This window comes from Medicago truncatula, chromosome 7 (genome assembly GCF_003473485.1).
Source record: "Medicago truncatula cultivar Jemalong A17 chromosome 7, MtrunA17r5.0-ANR, whole genome shotgun sequence".
Lineage (NCBI taxonomy): Eukaryota > Viridiplantae > Streptophyta > Magnoliopsida > Fabales > Fabaceae > Medicago > Medicago truncatula.
The window spans coordinates 39,963,643-39,983,082 of NC_053048.1; the positions used below are offsets into that span (position 1 = coordinate 39,963,643).

The window sequence follows — 19,440 nt, forward strand, 5'->3', positions numbered from 1 at the left end:
AGTTAAGTTTAATGTGTAAGTTTCAAAATCAAAAGCACAAGTTTAGATGGAAAGCAAACTCAATCTACCCTATCATACCCTGCCATGGTGATAAGTTGATAACATATTACAATCTAATCAACACTCAAACGGAACCATTCAGTTTCACAAGTTAAATAAAAAGTCAATTCAGCACCAAATCTGCAATTGCAACCCTATGAGATTGATCATCCAAAAACGATTGAAGTACAAACAACTAATATTACATGAAATTGGTATTTCCCTAAAATCTGCCCCTTCCCCTGAAACCACCACCACGTCCACCTCTAGGAGGACCTCTTCCACCCCTTGGGGGACCCCTTCCACGAAAACCACCACCTCCACGACCACCGCCTCTGCCAAAACCACCACCTCCACGGCCTCCACCTCTACCACCTGATGCTTGTCCCCTGCAATAATAATCAGTCAATTGTGTTAACTTCAATCGATTGTAATACCGTTTCAAAAGCCAACAAAAAATTCCACGCAAAGATCCAACTGCATACAACAATTAACAAAAGGAAATGTGGTACAGTACAGGTTACATTCTAGCATGTAGAAGATCAAAAACTAATTTTGGCTTTATCTTATCTCGGTAAATCATTGCCCCCCTCTAATTTTTATCTGATATAACATCAATTAGGGACAGTACAGGTTACATTCTAGCATGTATCCGTATATAGCTAATATCATAAACTAATTTTGGCTTCATCATTTCTAAGTAAATCATCGCCCACCCACTTAACACCCTCTCACACTCAAAATTAGACATCTGCAACATGGTCTAATGCTTTTTTTTTGTTACAGGTCTAATGCAAGTTGAACAACAAGGATCTCAACAACCATAACACTAAGAATCCTTTAAATAAACAAACAAACAAGTATAACCATAGCAGATTACATCAAGACAAAAGGTCATATTCATTTTTTCAATAAAACGGTCTCACAAGCAATCATTAATTTAGGTAATAATAGAAGCACCGCATGCTCACAACGAAATAAGCACAACTTTTAACAAACTGCAAACATATCAGTAACAACATATGAAATAAAGCAGTAGAGGATGATGCACAGATATAACATATGAAATATAAAGCAGTTCACACATTCTTCCCATGGTTATAACAAACAAAACAGTAATGATGCATGAATAGCAACATGCTATGATATGCAGCACAATACATCAACATAGCAATCAAGAAATAGTTCAAGTGTTAGAAATACAAAACAAACATTATCATAAACATAAACAAGGAAATTAATTAGGAAAATCTTTATTTCAAACTACTATTCAATATCCATTTAACATCAACTGTACAATACTTAGACAGGTTAATTTTAAGTCGGTGAGAACATACTTCGGCTGAGGAAGAAATCTTGCTAGAGGCAAGAGTTTCCTAGGGTCAATGTAAAACTTGTCACCAGCAGCATATGAAGTAGCAACAATCCCTTCCATCATTTTAACAGAAAAGTACTGCAATTCAAACAAAACAAAAATCACATCAAAACCCATTTCAACAAAACATATAAGAAAATAAAATCAACCAACAAAGAGAAACTGACAGATTCATTGATGGGACCAAATATTTCATCAACTTTCCCAATCTGAGTCATGTTTTGAAGATAAATAGGAGCATTAAAAAAAGGAATTTTCTCATTGGTAAGCTTTGTAACAGCATCTCCTTCACAAGCATGGATAAACGTTGAAACCTCTGCATAACATCAAAACAAACAAAACAACCACTCAATAAAACACAAAATAAAAATAAAAATCTCCTTTTTACATAAACAAAAAGCTTATAGATAAAACTAAGTTCTACCCACGAACCTACGACTTCGGAGGGAGGTCCTTCATCACGAAATCCACCTCCACCACCACGTCCACCGCCGAATCGACCACCACCACGTCCACGAAAACCTCCTCCGTCACGACCACCTCTGAATCCACCATCACGTCCACCTCTGAATCCACCACCACGGCCGCCACCTCTTGCAGGGGGTCTCATTGTTTGGGAAAGAATGTAGTGAGACTGTGAGCTGAGCTTCGACAATGGCGGGGCAGAGAGAAACTTTAGCTTTGGGGTTTAGGGTTTTGGTGATGAATATCAGGGTTGTTATGAGACTTTTTTGGGCCTCGGTTTTTATTTTGGGCCAAAGCCGATGGCCCATTCTAAAGTTGGTCCACGTATAAATTGCTTTTTTTTTTCAATTGTTTATCTCATTTCCACGTTTAACTACCTTAAGTAATCCCAATGTGAGTTAAGTCACGTTCGGTAGAACCAGCGTGAGTTAACTCACGTTGATCCAACGCAAGTTAACTCATGTTCAGTAGAATCAGTGCAGGTTAACTCACACTGAGTCCTGTTATGCTAACATAACAACATTGAATGTATGCAACACACGCTCGTAATTGATCCAAGTTACACCAATTCGAATACATCATTAACTCATAATACTCGTCATAATATAATCACTCATAATTGATCCAAATTACACAAATTCGGGAAAACACATGCATGTGTGGACTTGACTGGGTTTCACCGCTTGTGGGATTAGGGGTTGGGGCTTTTACAGTAGGATAGAAAGCCCTGGAAGTTGCGTCCAACTAAGTGGCCAAACATGAGAACGCGTGTTCTCTCACAACCAACATGTTTTTCTGTTTTTTTTTTTTTTTGTCAGGTAGCCTAGTGGCTAGAATTCACCTTATAAGATGAATAAGTGGGGTGTCCGGGGTTCGAACCCCGGCCCCTGTATATAACAATACAATGTCCCTGCCAACTGAGTTATGTTCACGGGGACCGCAACCAACATGTTTTTATACCATTTATTTTTCATATAAAAAAGTGACAATTATTTTTAAACAGATTCTTTCAAAAAATATATATATTAAAATAGATAAAAAAAAAAAAAAAAAAAAGAGTAATACTTAGAACCTCTCTAGTAGGATGATCTTAAATATTTAAGACAGTACATATTAGGTATATGTATTGGTAAGACAAAATCTCGGGGTCTTATAATACCTAAGGTCTCACTTAAGACCCTCAATCTTAAGTGAAACCCATATGTTTTTTCATTATAAATTTGAAATGTAAGGATATAAAGTTATTGATAATTGATTAATGTGTACCATTTAAGAATTTTTGTTAAGGCTCTGTTTGGTAAAAATAGCGGATAGCTGATAAACTAGCTGATAGCTTTTAGCTGATAGCTTTTAGCTGATAAGCTAACTGAAGTGTTTGGTAAAAATAGCGGTTCAACTAGCTGATAAATGTAAAATGACATAAAGGGTATTCTTAATTCATAAAAAAAAATTATATCATTAATTTAAGTATTTGTAATTTTGTAAACTAATTTTTCTTTAAAAAAATACTTTAAATTTATTAATTTAATATATCCTATGTATTATAAATTAAATTAAATTTTATATTATATTTATTATCATTTAAGTGTTTCTACTTTTTGCTCAAAAAAAAAAAAGTGTTTATACTTTATAAAGAAAATAACATTTACCTCAAAAAAAAAAAGATAGAATTAATAGAGTAATATTAATGACAGAGAATAAAGAAAATAACACTTACCTCAAAAAAATAAAAATAAAAAAGTAACACTAATAGAATAATAGTATTTTGTTCCGTAAAAAAAGAAACGAAGGTATATATTTTTTCAAAAAAAAAAAAAAGGCTAGCTGATATATATACAAAAATTGGAATAAAGGGATAATAGTTTTTATTACGTAGCTTATTATAAAAATTATAATGGATAAAAATACAATTTAAATGAAATAATAAGGGTAAAATTGGAAGAAAAAGTGAGAAGCTATAAGTTATAAGCTCAAACGCTACTTGAAATAGCTTCTGAAAAATAGCTTATAAGCTCGTGAAATAAGCTATAAGCTCATGGTGAAAAAGTGTTACCAAACAGAGCTTTTTTTGTCAAAGGAACTTATAAACTATAAACTAAAAGCTAAAATTTTTTTTTTTTATTTCCCAAATAGACCCTAAAAGATTATAAATGTGTAATGTGTACACGTAAGACCAATTTAAATAAAAAAATAAAAAAATCAGTGTTTCGATTGTGGATGTTTTTAGGAATGTTAAAAAAAAAAAAAAAACACAACGTAAATTTTGTTAAAGATAGAACAGTAAAATTTTGTAGGGTAGGTCCTATTGGTAGACTTGAAGAAGAGTCACTCAAGTCAGCCTATAGGTGTACCTCTTGGTCCGTGAGGATCCATTTCAGGAGAAACACGGTCAGGAGAGGACTGTGTTTATATATATGTCCAGATTCATTCATTGATTCCTTAACCGACAGACAACAACATACCAACGTTGTTTCATACCCGATTTCAATGCCTTCACATTCGCCATTTCCATTTTCATAACATGACATGGCTTAACACTTACCACTACACGCCAAACCAGAAATAGGAAAACAACTTCATTCTTATCATACACCAACACCACTCAGATTCACACACCCCCCAAATTTCTTCCTGGTATGTATTCACTCCCATTCTCTTCTATTTTCTTTCAAAATCGTTTTTTTTTTTTTTGTGTAATGGGTTGTGATTTTTTTTGTTATTAATTGTGCTACTAGTGATGAAAACTGTGATGAACTTATTTATAATTTTTTTTTCATTTGACATTGTGATGTCCCTGTTGAGAAAAATGAACAGATTTTACCTCTGATAATCAAGTTTTGTTATAAAGTTAATTACTTGCATAATTGATCTAATTAGAGTGAGTGTGAAATTTAAAGGGTCCCACGGCTCATCTGATTATTATTGGTTAGAATCTTGTTTAGGAAGACTGTTTAAAACTTGAGTGTGGATTTTGCTACATATTCACTTGGATGCTCTCCTTTTCTTGAATATTAAGTTATAAGATATGATTCTATGGGAAGGCACAGCTTTGATCATGAAGGAAGGTCCAATCATGATTAAACCTGTATTAAATCTTATTATTCAAAAACAAGATCCAAATTGGCAAATCAATATGCTAATGGCCCGTTTCGATCGATTTATTTTTGAGCTTATGCAAATAAATAAGCTTTTATCTACAATTATCGTTAGTGAGAACTTATGAATTAACATAAAAGCTTATTTATTTGCATAAGATATTTTTCATAAGCTAAAAAATAAGCCAATCCAAACGGACCCTAAGTCCAACTTATTTCATCGATTTTAGTCTTTCATCCTGATCTTTATGCAAAAGCATTTACAAGTACAATGTATCTAGACGCTGACTATGTCAAATATTTGTCACGTTTATTAATTGACACAAAAAAGAGTAGGTATGGATGATTAGTAAATTGAAAATGCCTTTAGAAAGGTGGGTGGATCTTCTAAAACTTTCAAAAAATGGCATGTAATTCAATCACAGTATATAGCCATGCCAACAATATTTCAGCTTTCTTTAGAGAAAATAAGGTTATTGAAGGATCCACCATTGGTTTCTAATCAAATTTATCATAAAGTTTGTTGCTTGCATAATTGACTGTCATTAGTGTGTAAGAAAGTGAAAGGGTCCCATTTGCCATCTGTTTGATGCTTAGAATATTGTTCAGGAAAACTGTTTGAAACTTGAGTGTAAACTTTGGCACATATTGACTTAGATGCTCTCCTTTTCTTGAATATTAAGACATGATTATGTAGAAAGGCACAATTTTGATCATGAAGGACCAACCATGATTAAAACTGTGTCTTTCTCTACCTAACAGGGCCATATTTAACTTATTAAAAGACAGAAGATCCAAATCAATATGCTAGATCCAACATATTTCCTTGATTATAGCGTTATAATAGTTCATCTTGATCTTTATGAAAACCTTTTACAAGTTCAATGTATCTAGACGCTGATTATGTCAAACAGGTCACATTTGTTAATTGACACAAACATGTGAGTGTGATGAGATCACAATTCCACTAACAATCTATAATTGGTGTATTATGACATGCTTTCAACTATGCATCACTGCTGTAATGCTTTCCCTCATGAAGTACTTGCAAACATCTTGATTAGTTTATTACTATCATGCTCTTCTTTTATAAGATTCTCTCTTACGTTTTGATTCTGCAGGAATCAATGAAATGCTTTTAGTTTGTTAATATCGGTACATAGATAAAACAAGTGGAACTGTTTCAATGTCAACTCTTAGCAACGCAACAAATATATTTTGGCAAGATTGTCAACTAGGAAAGCCTGAAAGGCAGAAGCTACTTAACCAAAAGGGATGTGTTGTATGGATTACTGGACTCAGCGGATCAGGTTCATATTGTTAAGCTTATTGACGTATTGCACACCTTTTTCAGCATTGACCCTTGATATGCTTTTATCTTTTGTCATGGGAAACATTATCATATTCTTGTTTGTGATGTTTATGCTTTTTATTATGTTTTAGCTACTCCCCAAATTTAACAATCCCCTTTAAGTTGATTTGATCAACAGGAACTTATTGTGTGTCACGCATGATAGTTTTCCATGTGTTGTTAAGTCTATATTTCCTTTCATTCTTAACAAAAATATGAAATGAAGCAAACCAAAAAAGCTTTGCAACTGTTCCATTTAGAGCATAGTAGAAACATTTTCTTCACTTTGTTCATTTAAATCAACTCTGCCACTCTTTGCAATATCACTTTGTTCATTTGAATCAACTCTGCCACTCTTTGCAATATGTAACAAATTAGTCACTTCTTTATTAGTTCAACCAGCAAGGCTGGTCCAAACCATCGAAAGGTTTTATGTTGCAACGGACATTTCCAAGCACAGATAACATTGGTGGCAGATGGCAATTTATCCCTGTCATGTATGAAAGGAAATTAAAGTTATACATTATTTAACTATTTTCAACATTATGCAGATTTTAGATAAAAGTTAGGACTAGGTTTTTTATTCTAGTGCTTCTATATTTTCTGGAACCTGGTGGGAGAAGTAAATTAAAACCAGGAAATTTACATAGAAACTTGTAAGACTGAAAGAAACCTCAAGGCCGTTTACTTTGAGAAAATCTTTTTTGTTTTCATTTTGAATTGGAAAACTTCCACTTTGTTTTGAATTTATGTCCTGTTTTCAAGTTTTGTAATTAGAAAAAAAAAAAAAAATGCTTTCTCAACGTAAACAGACCCTTAAATAAAACTGTTTACTTTTTCTCTATTTTGATTTTTGCTATCGTTCTCTGTACTGATTACAAAAAGTATAGAGAAACTCAGAAGATTGAGGAGAACCATAGATACAAGTGTATCTCTCTATTTTGATTCTTGCTATCATCCTCTGCACTGATTGAAATGACTACAATGTACAGCTGATATGGTTCATTCATTATTTGTGTTTTGTTTTGACCTGTCCTTAACTATTATCAAAAGAAAGGTGGCCCTCTCTCCATGATTTTTCACTTATTCCATCCATTACCTTTCACGTCACAGTTATTACATACCACATTCTAGTTCTTTTGCGAGTGATTTGTAAATTTTAGGACTTTAGGATACCAGAAACTGATGCATAATCTTTGTAAATTCCTGAGTGATTTTTCACTTATTCCATCCATTACTTCAATGTGAAATGTGGCTCCCACATGCTGTGTTGATTGTTTTCTCAAACTTTTCAGGGAAAAGCACACTGGCATGTTCACTAAGCAGTGAACTGCACTCAAGGGGAAAATTATCTTATATCCTTGATGGAGATAACCTTCGGCATGGACTAAACAAGGATCTTGGTTTTAAACCTGAAGACCGCACTGAAAATATTCGCAGAACTGGTAAGCTTTCTCCATAAACAAATTGTGTAAGAGAATAAATAAAAGGAAAAAACTTGATTGTCAGTTTTAACCTGTTAACTATTTGGTTATCTTATCTGCCAAGTAGAGTGATAATAATAGTCTAGATTGGTATGCGTGATGAATATTAAATTTCTTGTTGACCCTTAGAACAGCCTATTAGTATCTGTGCACACATTTTTGCTATTTAAAAAGTGCATAGTCGAATTATTGTATTAAATTCAAAAGGATTGACGGTCTTACGCGATGTACCGTGTTATCTATTATGCCTATATGTATCACGGCTATTAGTATCTGTGAACAATACTTTGGTTATTGCAGTTATATGGCTAGCTGGTCTGTATTAAAAATTCTGATGCATGCAAGTTTTCCAAAGTTACTGATAAATATATATATTTAATTCAGGTGAAGTGGCGAAACTCTTTGCCGATGCTGGTCTAATATGTGTTGCTAGTCTCATATCTCCTTATCGAAGAGATCGGGATACTTGCCGTGCCATGTTGCCTGATGCCAACTTTATTGAGGTAAGGTTACTTTAGGCATTTCTTGTCATTTGTGCAAGGTAGACTACATGATATCTGATACGAATAGTAATTACAGGTCTACATGAACATGCCTCTATCATTGTGTGAGGCACGGGATCCAAAAGGCCTCTATAAGCTTGCTCGTGCTGGAAAGATCAAAGGTTTTTTTTTTTTTTTAATGTGTTTTACTAGTGGAAGCTTCTCCCCACCCTTCTAATATAAGGAAACTGAAATTTTGAGATGTAGTGAGAAAGAAAGAAATAAAGAGCTTGCATTCATAAATCTTTAGTTAACTTGGCTGCAATTCATTGCGATCCACATCAACTGAATGTCACAATTAACTGCCATATGTTTTATGCCATTTATGCAACAAACTTCAAACCCTAATGAATTTTGTTAACATAGTTCAGAGCCTATATTGCACCTTAGGTTGAATAGTGAAATATTCTTTCTTGCATTTCCTATTTGATAATGTTCATTTAAATTCAAACACGCGTAACGAATTGCTTAGAATAACTTATTTAATCTCACTGCTGAAACTATTTTCATATTTTGAGTTCTACCATGTGCCGTTTTTGTACTAATTGTGAAATTGCATAGGTTTTACCGGCATTGATGATCCTTATGAACCACCCTTAAATTGCGAGGTATGTGTTCGCGATGCTACTATATCTCTTTACAAATACCTTTTTTTCTGTGTCTGATGTGTTATGTAGATGAATGTATTTTAACACATTCTCTCATTTCCAGATAGAAATAAAGGAGGATGATGGAGATTGTCCAACACCAAAAGTGATGGCAGGACAAGTTGTTACTTACTTGGAAGAGAAAGGGTTTCTTGAATGTTAGGGAAATATTCATATATCTAATGTTTGAACTTGTAATGTCTGCTAGTATTCTCTAATTATAACGTTTCTTCTAGACTTCTAGTTGAAGTTGAAAACCTAGAAAGTGTGTTAGCAGGAGGCACTGCCGCACTGGTGAGAGGATAAGGGGACTTGTAAAATTTATCAACTATATATAAATTTTAATTGCATACATATATTTTTTAAAGAAAAAAAATCATTCAGTTGATTGATGAAGATTAAGTTGATGTTTTTCAAGGTATGATGATATGATTGTCTTCTTTGCAACGTTAATCATTAGGGTACTAGGAAATTAAATTACAGTTACAAAGGCTGCTTGTGATTTATAGTATACTTATGTTTGTTTTCTGATAATTGTGAATTATGTGCAGCTCAAGATAAAGGCTCATAATCTTTTTTTTAAACAAGATAAAGGCTCGTAATCTTTTTTTTAAAACAAGATAAAGGCTCATAATCCTTTAACTGCTACACATTCAACATGATATGGTTTTGCTCAATTGATACAAGGCTATGTTTGTGACTGACATTTAGAAAGTGAGATTTTTGTTTTCCTGTGTTGGAAAGTATGATATGATTGTGTACAAAGAATTGACTTATTGGTATTTATTGACAAATTTATTTGGTCAAAAATAATTATTGACTATTGACTATTTTGTACAACCGGATATTGGGACTAAATACATACTACTATTTTTTGGATGAATGGACTAAATACACACTATTACCTTTGTGTGAGAGTAAAAAAAGGTATACTTAATTTTGGTTTCACGAATTTTCTTCCAATTTTACCTTTGGCTTTAACTCGCCAGTCCCCCCTATTTTATCGTTTTTTTTTTTATCAATCCAATAACTTTATTTTTCAATTACTTTATTGATAACAGCGGAAAGTTCAAAGAAAAAAAGTGGAAAGTTAATCTGTAACCTGAAACACCAAGACATGTATTAATATCTTGCGTCGGATAAGATCACAATGAATGATAAATCACTTCTTCAATAGATTTAACATTGTTTCATTTTAGTGTTGGATTCGAACACAAAACTAAAAGAGATTTCTTATCATCTCATCCAAATATTGTTAAATAAATATTGATAAATAAAATGCTACAAAAATTAACATCACTCTACCCTTTTATATAGGGTGACAATTTTATCCACTAATACATCATCCATCCAAATCGTAAACTCATTCAATCCATCCTCCCTCATCTATATGTTTTTTTGTTCTGGGAATAATAATAGAGTAAATAGTCAATTTTCCTTTGAAATTGTAGGTTTCGTCAATTACCTTCCTGAAATTAACAAAACTTCAATTACCCCATGAAATTGCATAACGTTAATCAATTTACCCCCTCCTTCAAATTTTTCTGTTAACTGTTTACGGTTATGATCAAATACCCTTCTGAAATTTTGCACTTATGTGCAAAATGTCCCCTAAACTTGAAAATTTATATATATATTTTTTATCCTTGACTCAAAAGATATTAAAGGCAAACAATTAACAATTATTGATCATATAAATCTTTATGAAATGTATGTTTATACAGCTATTGGTAACATAAATCTTTATGGAATGTATGTTACTCTCATGTGTTCTAAATATATACATATATAGAAGACTTATTTTTACACAAGTTGGTAATTATGTTAGAGTATGCGGTCATAAAGTACACAAGTTTTTTATAATTGTGTGTCCATAAAGAAAATTCATAGGTTAATATCTGCACAAGGAAGAAGAAACAAGACTTAGGTTTGTGAATTTGCAACTTGATTAATGATATAATTTTTATAGTGCAGGAAATGTCATATCTATTAGCTGCAACATGTTAAATAGATTATGTCATAGACCTTCTGCATGAAGCCGATATATCACATTGTACTACAAAGTTATGTGATAGATATCAATTTTCTGCTGCTATAACATTCTTGTCTTGGTGTATTTCAACAGCTTGATATCTTTTTAATGTTTGGTTTTTAGTTTTACCTTCTTTGTAAAAAAAATTATTGCTCCTTGTTGATAAATATGAAATATGAATGAAAAGGCTGCACATGACAAAACCATGATTTCTTTGGCATATTTTCATTCATTTTCTTGTGAATAGAATTTTTATAACAATAGATACAATATACTACTTGAAGAACTAAATGTATGATTTTTGGTAAGAAAAAATCTAAATTTTGCACATAAGTGCAAAATTTTGGGAGGGTATTTGATCATAACCGTTAACAGTTAACAGAAAAATTTGACGGGGGTAAATTGATTAACGTTATGCAATTTTAGGGGGTAATTGAAATTTTGTTAATTTCAAAAGGATAATTGATGAAACTTACAATTTGAGGGGGGAAATTGACTATTTAGTCAATAATAATATCATTGTTTGTTGGTATCATCCAATAAATAGAAACGTCCAATGTTTGAATTTGGATCACAAAAGAAACAAAGTACAACACAAGACGCATATCTGTTGTTGTTAGATCTAACTGACTGCAATAACATCAATCAAAGTACAAAGAACGTAGAAGGAAGGATGGTACTGAACAGCGGTGTGGTGATGAGGGTGGCGCACGTGTCAGCTAGGTTGTGTCAATACATAGCGTGTAATCCTGAGATGTTGAGCAGCGACGCCGTTTTGGGTCTCATCTTTTGTCTTCCTTTCCAACGTTTCTTCTTCTCCCTTTCTTCTTACCTGGGTTATCCTCCTATTCCTCAACACTCAGATTGAACATCTTAGCTTTTTTGTCGTTTAATTTCTGTTGTGTTTATGTCTCTTCTTCATATGTAAATGTAATTTATAAATAAATCTACATTATATTTCTTCTGTTACTTGTTCCCGTTGTTGTTTTTGTATTGTGTTTGCGTAATTGTTCCCGATTGACAACAAGAAATTAAATTATTATTATGAGGTTGGTTGATGGGTCGGTCGGTCGAGTGAAACATTTTCTTTCCATCGGGGAGGGGGGGATCCAAGCTTTGCTTCATGAAATGAGTTGACTTTCTTAATAACAAGCTTCTCTTATTTAAATTGAGAAATGATATTTGTACAACCATTTTCTAACAATTTTTTGACAACTTTATCTCTCATACTCACATTATCTTTTTATTCTCTCTCTATTATTTTTGACCAATCAAATGAGAGACAATTAAAGTTGTCATAGAAGTTGTACCAAAGAGTTGTACATATATCACTACTCATTTAAATTGTTTAGCATTTCAAGCTTTTCAAATAGTCCAACAAACAAGTCACCCAACCAAACTAACATTTCTCAACAAACTTTTATGATTCAAACATAGATCATATAATAATTGAGCATGTTCTATAACACACACTGCTTGCTTGATAATGTATATCAATAATAAATTCTAAAAATTGAGTACTATATTTTCAAAATTATAAAGTAAAGCAACTAAAATCGTGAATAAGTGAAGATAGATGATCAAAAGTGGATTTTTATACGGGTATAAGAACCAAAGTAATGAATAGAGAAATCCGAAACTCATTTACTTTTTTTATATGTTCAGTCTAAATGAACTAAATCAACAAATACGAGTTCTATTAATTCTGATATTGATTCCACATAAATAAAAAAATAATTATCTGAGAGTTGAACCAAACTATTTTATTTTTTATTTCATGGGTAGTATCATATTAAAAAAATGCATTGTTTCATGAAAAAATTATTTAGTTTTTTAAATTTTATAAAATAAGCTTCTTATCTATATATTTCTTTTGAATTTTCTTATTTATAAAATTGTTAATTCGATCGAACCAATTTTGTGGTTTATTTTTTTGCATAAACAAAACCATAAATTTTCAATTGGTTCTAATTTTTTCTTTCAAAAAAAACCATCATACTTCTATAGATTTTTATACTAAATGAAAAAAAAAATGTAGGAAACAAAACAAAAAGTAGCTTATGAATTATTATGATAGTATATAAAACAAAAATTTGAAAAAGAACAAAAAAGATTAGAATATACAGAAAAAATTTGGTGCAGTTGTTGCAGTGTTCCCGCAAGATGAAGACTATGGTGACGCCATTGACAAGAGTCTCCACATTTTTTCGCCCAATTCCCTATAATGCCCTTCCCTTCTCCCCCAAACCACGCTTCTCTTTCTTACCAAACTCCTTCACCTTCACCTCTCTCACTCCTTCTCTTTCAATGGCTTCTTCTTCCCAATCCACTGCTCAGGTACCTCTATTTCTTCACCCTTCTCTTTTTTTCCCTTTTTTTCTTTGACCCAATTGATTATTAATGAATTGGGTCGCTTCAAAATTTGAAATTTACACATAATTACTGATTTTTTTATTTTTTTTTATGTTTTTCAATGATGATTGATCATAGTTTATGAATTAATTGATGTGATTTTTGGTTTATGAATCAGGTTGTTTCCTCTGGTGATGTCAACAATAAAAAAGATGATGTCTTTCAATTAATTCAAGCTCATCAGGTATTTTAAGCCATTTTGTAATGGACTTCTCTGGAAGCACTTATCTAGAAGCACTTCTGGGAAACAAATTATTAGATGAAATGAAGAATTAAAAGCTGAAAACTTCTAGTATATGTTTAATTGCAAGTCAACCTTCATTGATTTTTGTAGAAGTTCTCTTATTTAAATTTCCCATTAGCTTCTGTCAATTTAGGAGCTGTTTCATGATCCCATCATTTCACATCTCTGTGAATGAATATCTATAAGTTTTATAAACAAAATTACGTAAACAAAAATTTAAACTTATTTTAATTGTGAAACTCTAATAAACTAGAAGCTAAAATTCCTTGTTGGTAGTTTAAAACTGAATGTGTATAATTTCAGGAAGACTGATTTATGTTAATGGGGTTATTGTGGCAGGAAAAAGCTGCAAGACTTCCACCAGTCGAAGAAATTCGAACTGTCCTTGATCGTAGTCTACGTGGGACGCTCTCCACATTCTCGAAGGTTTCTGTTTGTCCTACCCTTACATTGATTTGTATAACTGGTTGCTTTTACCTTTTTCCCTATCTTGTGTGAAGTTTACATGATTATTGCTGAGTGTAATTCATGAGATGCAATCGTCTTTTTTGCTTTTATTTAAACTGTAAATTGTTATGGTGGCATATGGCTGTTAACTTTCCTGGTCTGGAGTAGCTTTCCCTAGGAAAAAGATGAAAACATCTTAGAACATTACAAATGCTGGGATTGATCAAATAAGAGACATGGGGATATTGAAGTTTTTTTGGTTTGAAAGTTTAGTTATTGACTTTTGTTCATGCCCCAAGGATCTGTAAACACCCTTCCCTGTGAACAACAACAACTACGAACAAAATAGTAATAGTACTAATAATAGTAAAATTCATGCTTGACAGAGCCATTAAATTGAAATCTTCTCTGGCTGCCTTTCTGATCGTATACTTGACTGCCTTCTTCTCATCTAGTCTTTTGATTTTTGACACGCAGAAGTATGACGGTTATCCATCAGGATCTATGGTTGACTTTGCATGTGATGCAAATGGATGTCCTATATTAGCAGTGAGCGACTTGGCAGTTCATTCAAAGGTTTTCTTTCTTTCTATATTTTATTTTATTTTATTTTTCTTCCCCCAAAGTTTATTGTTAAAAAATGATAAATATAAAAAATTCAAAGATTAGATTTGACTTCATGGGAAATAGGACGTCGAATTTGTGAACTTGTATAAATGGCCATCCATCACACATTATCGACTTTGGCTTGTCAAAGGTCTCAAATTAAATTTCAAATCTTATTTTTCATGTCTTCATCCTGCACCCGGTCATCTTAACAGTTATAATTCATGAGAACATCTTTTAGACCACAAACAAATTAAAAGATTGCTTCTATTGCTAAAGAGTATTGTTTTCTGTACTTTACAGGACTTAGCGGCTAATCCTAAATGTTCAGTGCTTTTGGCTAGAGATCCTGAAGATAGGACTGATTTGGTGATCACTTTACACGGTGACGCTATCTTTGTAAGTTACCGTGATCTGTTCATTTTCCAGTAGTTACACATTATTTCTTTTTGTGTTTTCGTTTCCTTTTACTATTATTATTAAATGATTGGATTACGTAGTCATTAAATAATAGAATCATTATACGAAGGGGCAGAAGTTTAAATATAGTCCTGAAATTATATTCAGGTACCTGAAAAGGATAAAGAGGCCATACGAGCTGCATATTTGGCGAGACATCCCAATGCGTTTTGGGTAACTTTTGCTCATCATTCTTCTTTGAAACTTACTTTGTGACTTCTGCTTGTTCTAAAATTAACAACTATAAATGAACTACTCATAATGAAGGTTGACTTTGGAGACTTCCGATTTGTACGCATTGAACCAAAAGTTGTACGATTTGTGTCAGGTGTTGCCACAGCTTTGTTGGGATCAGGAGGTTTGTTAATGTCATTACTCTTGCTGGTTTAATTTGCTGTCAATGCTGGGATATGTTTGGAGGGGAAGAGACAGTTAATTTTTCACAGTATTAAACATTTCCCTTTTTATGAGTGGAATAAAATAAAATATTATCATGTAAATATAGGATTAAAAACAGATGGTTGAAGGACTATTCATTATAGTTGATACCTTGAAGGCTAGGGTTTGTTTTGCGGTTGTCTGGACTCTGTAAAACAGGACAAAGCTTTCCTTTCTGAAATGAGTTAGAGTGTATCAACGCCAAAATCAAAACTTAACTAAAACAATGAGATCAATTTTTGCCTTAAAGCTGTTGATTTCTTGATGCTGGCGTGGTGTGTTCTGCATCATACTGCATTATAAAAACTGTTTTTTAAGTCAATTGCTTTGATTGAAAAATGTACTTGTTATCTGGTTTTAGAATAGCATGAATAAAAAGGAGTATATAAGGAATCCTTGCATTTTAAAGGGAATTTTTTTGATTATAATACTTTTTATTGGTGCACATCAAAATATCTTTCCATTGCTTTGGGAATGAGCAAGCACCATCTATGCACCACATTAGTGAATTTCATGTGTACTTTTTGTTTTATCTATTTGAAGCAAGTTTATTATGCTTACTTTTTTATCTTCGACTTCAGAGTTTACTGGAGATGAGTACAAATCAGCAAAAGTTGACCCCATTGCTCAGTTTTCCAAGCCAGTAGCGGTATTAATATCTAACTGATTTTTATATGTTGCATGTCTAAAATGTATTTCTTAAACCACCCAAATTTTCTCTTTTAATATAAGTATTTCTATTTGACAGTCGCACATGAACAAAGATCACGGTGAAGATACTAAAGCGATTGTGCAGCACTGGACCTCAGTTCCGGTATGTCACCTTGCCCGTTGTACAGTATACACGTATGAACAAGAAAGGCGACTCTTTATTTCAACTGTTAAATTGACTGAATTGATCATCTGCAGGTGGACTTTGCTGACATAATAGATTTGGATCGTCTAGGTTTCAATATTAAGGTATTGCTGTTCTTAGTTTTTCTAATATCATTTAGTTAAGCTAGTTTATTTGTCATACCTTTAGGCAGTATTTTTACTTATTTATTTTTATTTTTTAAAAATCACCTACAAATTGGATAAAGAAATCTCCAATAACATCAGTTGTTCTTTCAATAATATTTTCTACTTTGTTTGCGGTTATGCTCAATGTTCAATTTCTCTTTTACTATTTTTTCTGAGTTCTGAATGTGTGTACGTTTCATTTAAATAATATTTTTATTTTTTTTAGGCTGGTTATAAGGGAGATAAATTCAAGCTCCGTGTGCCTTTCCCTCGACCTGCAGAAGATAGAAAGTAAGATATCGTATTTGATATAAGCTCTGTGTACGTCCTACATTATGCTGTTTTTTTTAATAAAAAAATTATGTTAATAAATAACTATTTATTGCTTTTCTTTTAGGGATGTTAAGACTCTCATTGTTGAGATGCTCCAAGCTGCTAAGCCTCAAGTTAATTGATTCCTCTACAGATCAAAGGTGGACATGAGGTACTCATCAAGTAATTGAGTTCAATTGTACTTTTGTCTCCAAGATTCGTCATTTTTCTTCATTCAAAAATTAACTCCCATAAATTATACCGAGTGAGACTCTTAAAATATGAGATTGTTATGATAAGTTCTTTTTGTTCTATCTAATCCCATTCTCTTTGAAATGCTACAGATTCCTTTCCGTCATCCACCTTCTGAGGAGGACAATTTGTGTGCCTTGAGAAGTAGGCAAGTAAATATAGTGATATTTTCAATACATACGATGACAACTCAAATAGCGATTTCCGTGGGTAACACTCATAAATGTAGACATTGAAATGGTGTAAGATTAATTGTCTCTCGAAGACTCGTGCCCTTTGTACAGAATGATCATAAGATCTTCCCCATGTTTACTTTGTTGAATTGAGACAATTTACGAATAATCCTTTAAGAAACGACAACAGTTTTTCGCTTGTCCAGGGCCGGATGTTGCGGCAAGTTATGAGTTGAATGACATCTAATTATGCCTCATCGTGTAAATAACAAAGTGATATTTTAACAAGAATGATTATTTGATCATCAATGCATAGGTATTAAAACTCTAATCGTCAAGCTAGTAAGTGTATGTTTGGATGAGAGGTGAGCTTGACAAAACTACACGCCCTAATTTTGGTAAGTATAGCTTTTGCTATAATCCAAATATGTACTAACTCTTCATAAAAGAAAATTAACTGTACTTTTATTTTCTTGCTATTATCCCGAATGAGATATTTGACATAGACGAAGGAACATTGCGTTGAAAATTATGTCATTTTTGTACAGCGCGTTTTCAAAAAGCTAGCAAATTGAAAAGGGTACCTTAAAACACACACGTTTGTATAGCTGTCTTCAGAATGTGAACAAGTCCTTTTTTAATTATTTTATTTTCTGAAATTGTTTACTCAGATAATTTTATGATCAGTAATTTGTTCAAGTATTACATAGCCACCGCATGATTTTTACAAAGCCAAAAAGGTCAATTTTTGTATTTAGTAGTGTAAAGTGATAAACAATATATAATTTGTCCATTTATATCCAACAAAGAACTTGAGTGGTAGATATCTTGTCCCATAGTGTATGAAAACAAAATATTGGCTCCCCTTGTTGCGATCAATTTCTGGTGCTGGTGATGCCCCTATAATACTTCATTTGGATGATTCAACAAATCACAACCGTCTGTTTCTTATTCAAATCCTGCTGATCAAAGGAATATAAGAATACAAAAAAAGATACTTTTAACTTAGTCACATTTCACATGTTACAACTACCTTTAATGAAAGACTCTTCCAGATATTGTGCATGCAAGCTGCAGCTTTGATGGATCATACATCGAGTGTATGTCTGGTTCTGCGGTGGTCATCACATATTCTCATTCACACAGTCGAAAGCAGTTTTTGCCGTGAAAGTTGAAAGATTCAATTTGTAGCGTCTGTGTCACAGCTCGCGGTGTAAAGCAAGTTTTCACCGTGGCCGCGAAAGTTGAAAGATTCAATTTGTAGCTTCGGCCTCACGGCTCGCAGTCTAAAGCAAGTTTGCAAAGGCCATGAATTGTGTGGATTTGGGTTCCCTACTGTCACGAAATCTGCAGTCAAATCATCTGGCTTGCCCAGATCATCATGTTTATCATTTCAAAATGGGAGAATCGGGGAATAAGATTTGCATTCCAGAAAACTGAAACCTCAATAAACCCTCTTTTATTGCAAAAGGAAAAATGGGATTGAACTCTTTATTGATTTGATTTGAAATGAATAACTTTCCAGAAGGTAAATCCAAAAAATTTATTAGCTTATATTATGCATATTAAAGTAAAAAAATAATAATAAATGTAAAGATCAGCAAAATCTTGACTATTAAAAACCACATGTAAGCTACTTTGTCTAATTTGAACCTTAAGCTAAAAATAGCAATTGGTAGAAAAGATTTCGTGTACAAAAGTATACATGTATAAATCTAGACCCCCACATGGTCTAAGTTCAGTGACACACACACATATACCATTTTATTATCAAGATCTCTTTTACCTAGTGCTTAACTAGAAGAAAGACAACAAAATCATTTAGATTCAAGTACACCACGATCCATGCTTTATTTGGCCTCATACTCTTCTTCTGTTGAAATTATGGATATATTTGCCTGCTTGAGACTTTACATTAATCTTGTGCATATTTTCCTTTCCTTAATTGGTTTTTTCATACCCCATCTCTTTAATTGTTTTGAAGCTCTTCTGACAGTCAAAAAACCATATGATTTATTACATCCAACCAAAGGTACATTTCAGTTCAATGTCGGCAAAAAATTTG

The 19,440-nt window shown here is 32.6% G+C and overlaps 3 protein-coding genes across 5 annotated transcripts; 2 read left to right on the forward strand and 1 right to left on the reverse strand.

The window, feature by feature from the left end:
* Positions 1–49: 49 nt before the first annotated feature.
* Positions 50–2,024, reverse strand: LOC25498984 (putative H/ACA ribonucleoprotein complex subunit 1-like protein 1). The gene is made up of 4 exons (XM_013594047.3): positions 1,847–2,024; positions 1,582–1,730; positions 1,377–1,492; positions 50–428 (listed from the first exon to the last, which is right to left on the reverse strand). The coding sequence occupies exons 1-4, from the start codon at positions 2,022–2,024 to the stop codon at positions 263–265; spliced, it is 609 nt and encodes a 202-aa protein (XP_013449501.1). The 3' UTR covers positions 50–262.
* Positions 2,025–4,205: 2,181 nt separating this feature from the next.
* Positions 4,206–9,352, forward strand: LOC25498985 (adenylyl-sulfate kinase 3). Of its 3 annotated transcripts, none has more exons than XM_024769384.2 (7): positions 4,206–4,513; positions 6,096–6,284; positions 7,621–7,770; positions 8,194–8,312; positions 8,389–8,473; positions 8,913–8,959; positions 9,063–9,352. In XM_024769384.2, exons 2-7 carry the CDS (start codon positions 6,161–6,163, stop codon positions 9,159–9,161), a joined length of 624 nt encoding a protein of 207 aa, XP_024625152.1. In that variant the 5' UTR covers positions 4,206–4,513; positions 6,096–6,160; the 3' UTR covers positions 9,162–9,352. The 3 variants fall into 3 exon arrangements, with proteins under 3 accessions (XP_024625152.1, XP_024625155.1, XP_024625153.1); XM_024769387.2 differs by lacking the exon at positions 4,206–4,513 and adding an exon at positions 5,345–5,446; XM_024769385.2 differs by lacking the exon at positions 4,206–4,513 and adding an exon at positions 5,556–5,915.
* Positions 9,353–13,125: 3,773 nt separating this feature from the next.
* LOC25498987 (uncharacterized) lies at positions 13,126–17,580 on the forward strand. The gene is made up of 13 exons (XM_013594050.3): positions 13,126–13,367; positions 13,561–13,626; positions 14,026–14,112; positions 14,611–14,709; positions 15,043–15,138; positions 15,307–15,372; positions 15,466–15,556; positions 16,218–16,285; positions 16,385–16,450; positions 16,546–16,596; positions 16,865–16,929; positions 17,036–17,122; positions 17,295–17,580. Exons 1-12 carry the CDS (start codon positions 13,194–13,196, stop codon positions 17,091–17,093), a joined length of 987 nt encoding a protein of 328 aa, XP_013449504.1. The 5' UTR covers positions 13,126–13,193; the 3' UTR covers positions 17,094–17,122; positions 17,295–17,580.
* The last annotated feature ends 1,860 nt before the right edge of the window (positions 17,581–19,440 follow it).

Bases quoted from the DNA above. Each gene is read 5' to 3' on its own strand.
- LOC25498984 (XM_013594047.3), bottom strand. From the start codon at position 2,024: ATGAGACCCCCTGCAAGAGGTGGCGGCCGTGGTGGTGGATTCAGAGGT. The intron at 1,731-1,846 runs GTTCGTGGGTAG...GATGTTATGCAG, and splicing joins ACCTCCCTCCGAAGTCGTAG to AGGTTTCAACGTTTATCCAT. The intron at 1,493-1,581 runs GTCAGTTTCTCT...TTTGAATTGCAG, and splicing joins TTGGTCCCATCAATGAATCT to TACTTTTCTGTTAAAATGAT.
- LOC25498985 (XM_024769384.2), top strand. From the start codon at position 6,161: ATGTCAACTCTTAGCAACGCAACAAATATATTTTGGCAAGATTGTCAA. The intron at 6,285-7,620 runs GTTCATATTGTT...CAAACTTTTCAG, and splicing joins TACTGGACTCAGCGGATCAG to GGAAAAGCACACTGGCATGT. The intron at 8,474-8,912 runs GTTTTTTTTTTT...GAAATTGCATAG, and splicing joins TCGTGCTGGAAAGATCAAAG to GTTTTACCGGCATTGATGAT.
- LOC25498987 (XM_013594050.3), top strand. From the start codon at position 13,194: ATGAAGACTATGGTGACGCCATTGACAAGAGTCTCCACATTTTTTCGC. The intron at 13,368-13,560 runs GTACCTCTATTT...TTTATGAATCAG, and splicing joins CTTCCCAATCCACTGCTCAG to GTTGTTTCCTCTGGTGATGT. The intron at 14,113-14,610 runs GTTTCTGTTTGT...TTTGACACGCAG, and splicing joins CGCTCTCCACATTCTCGAAG to AAGTATGACGGTTATCCATC.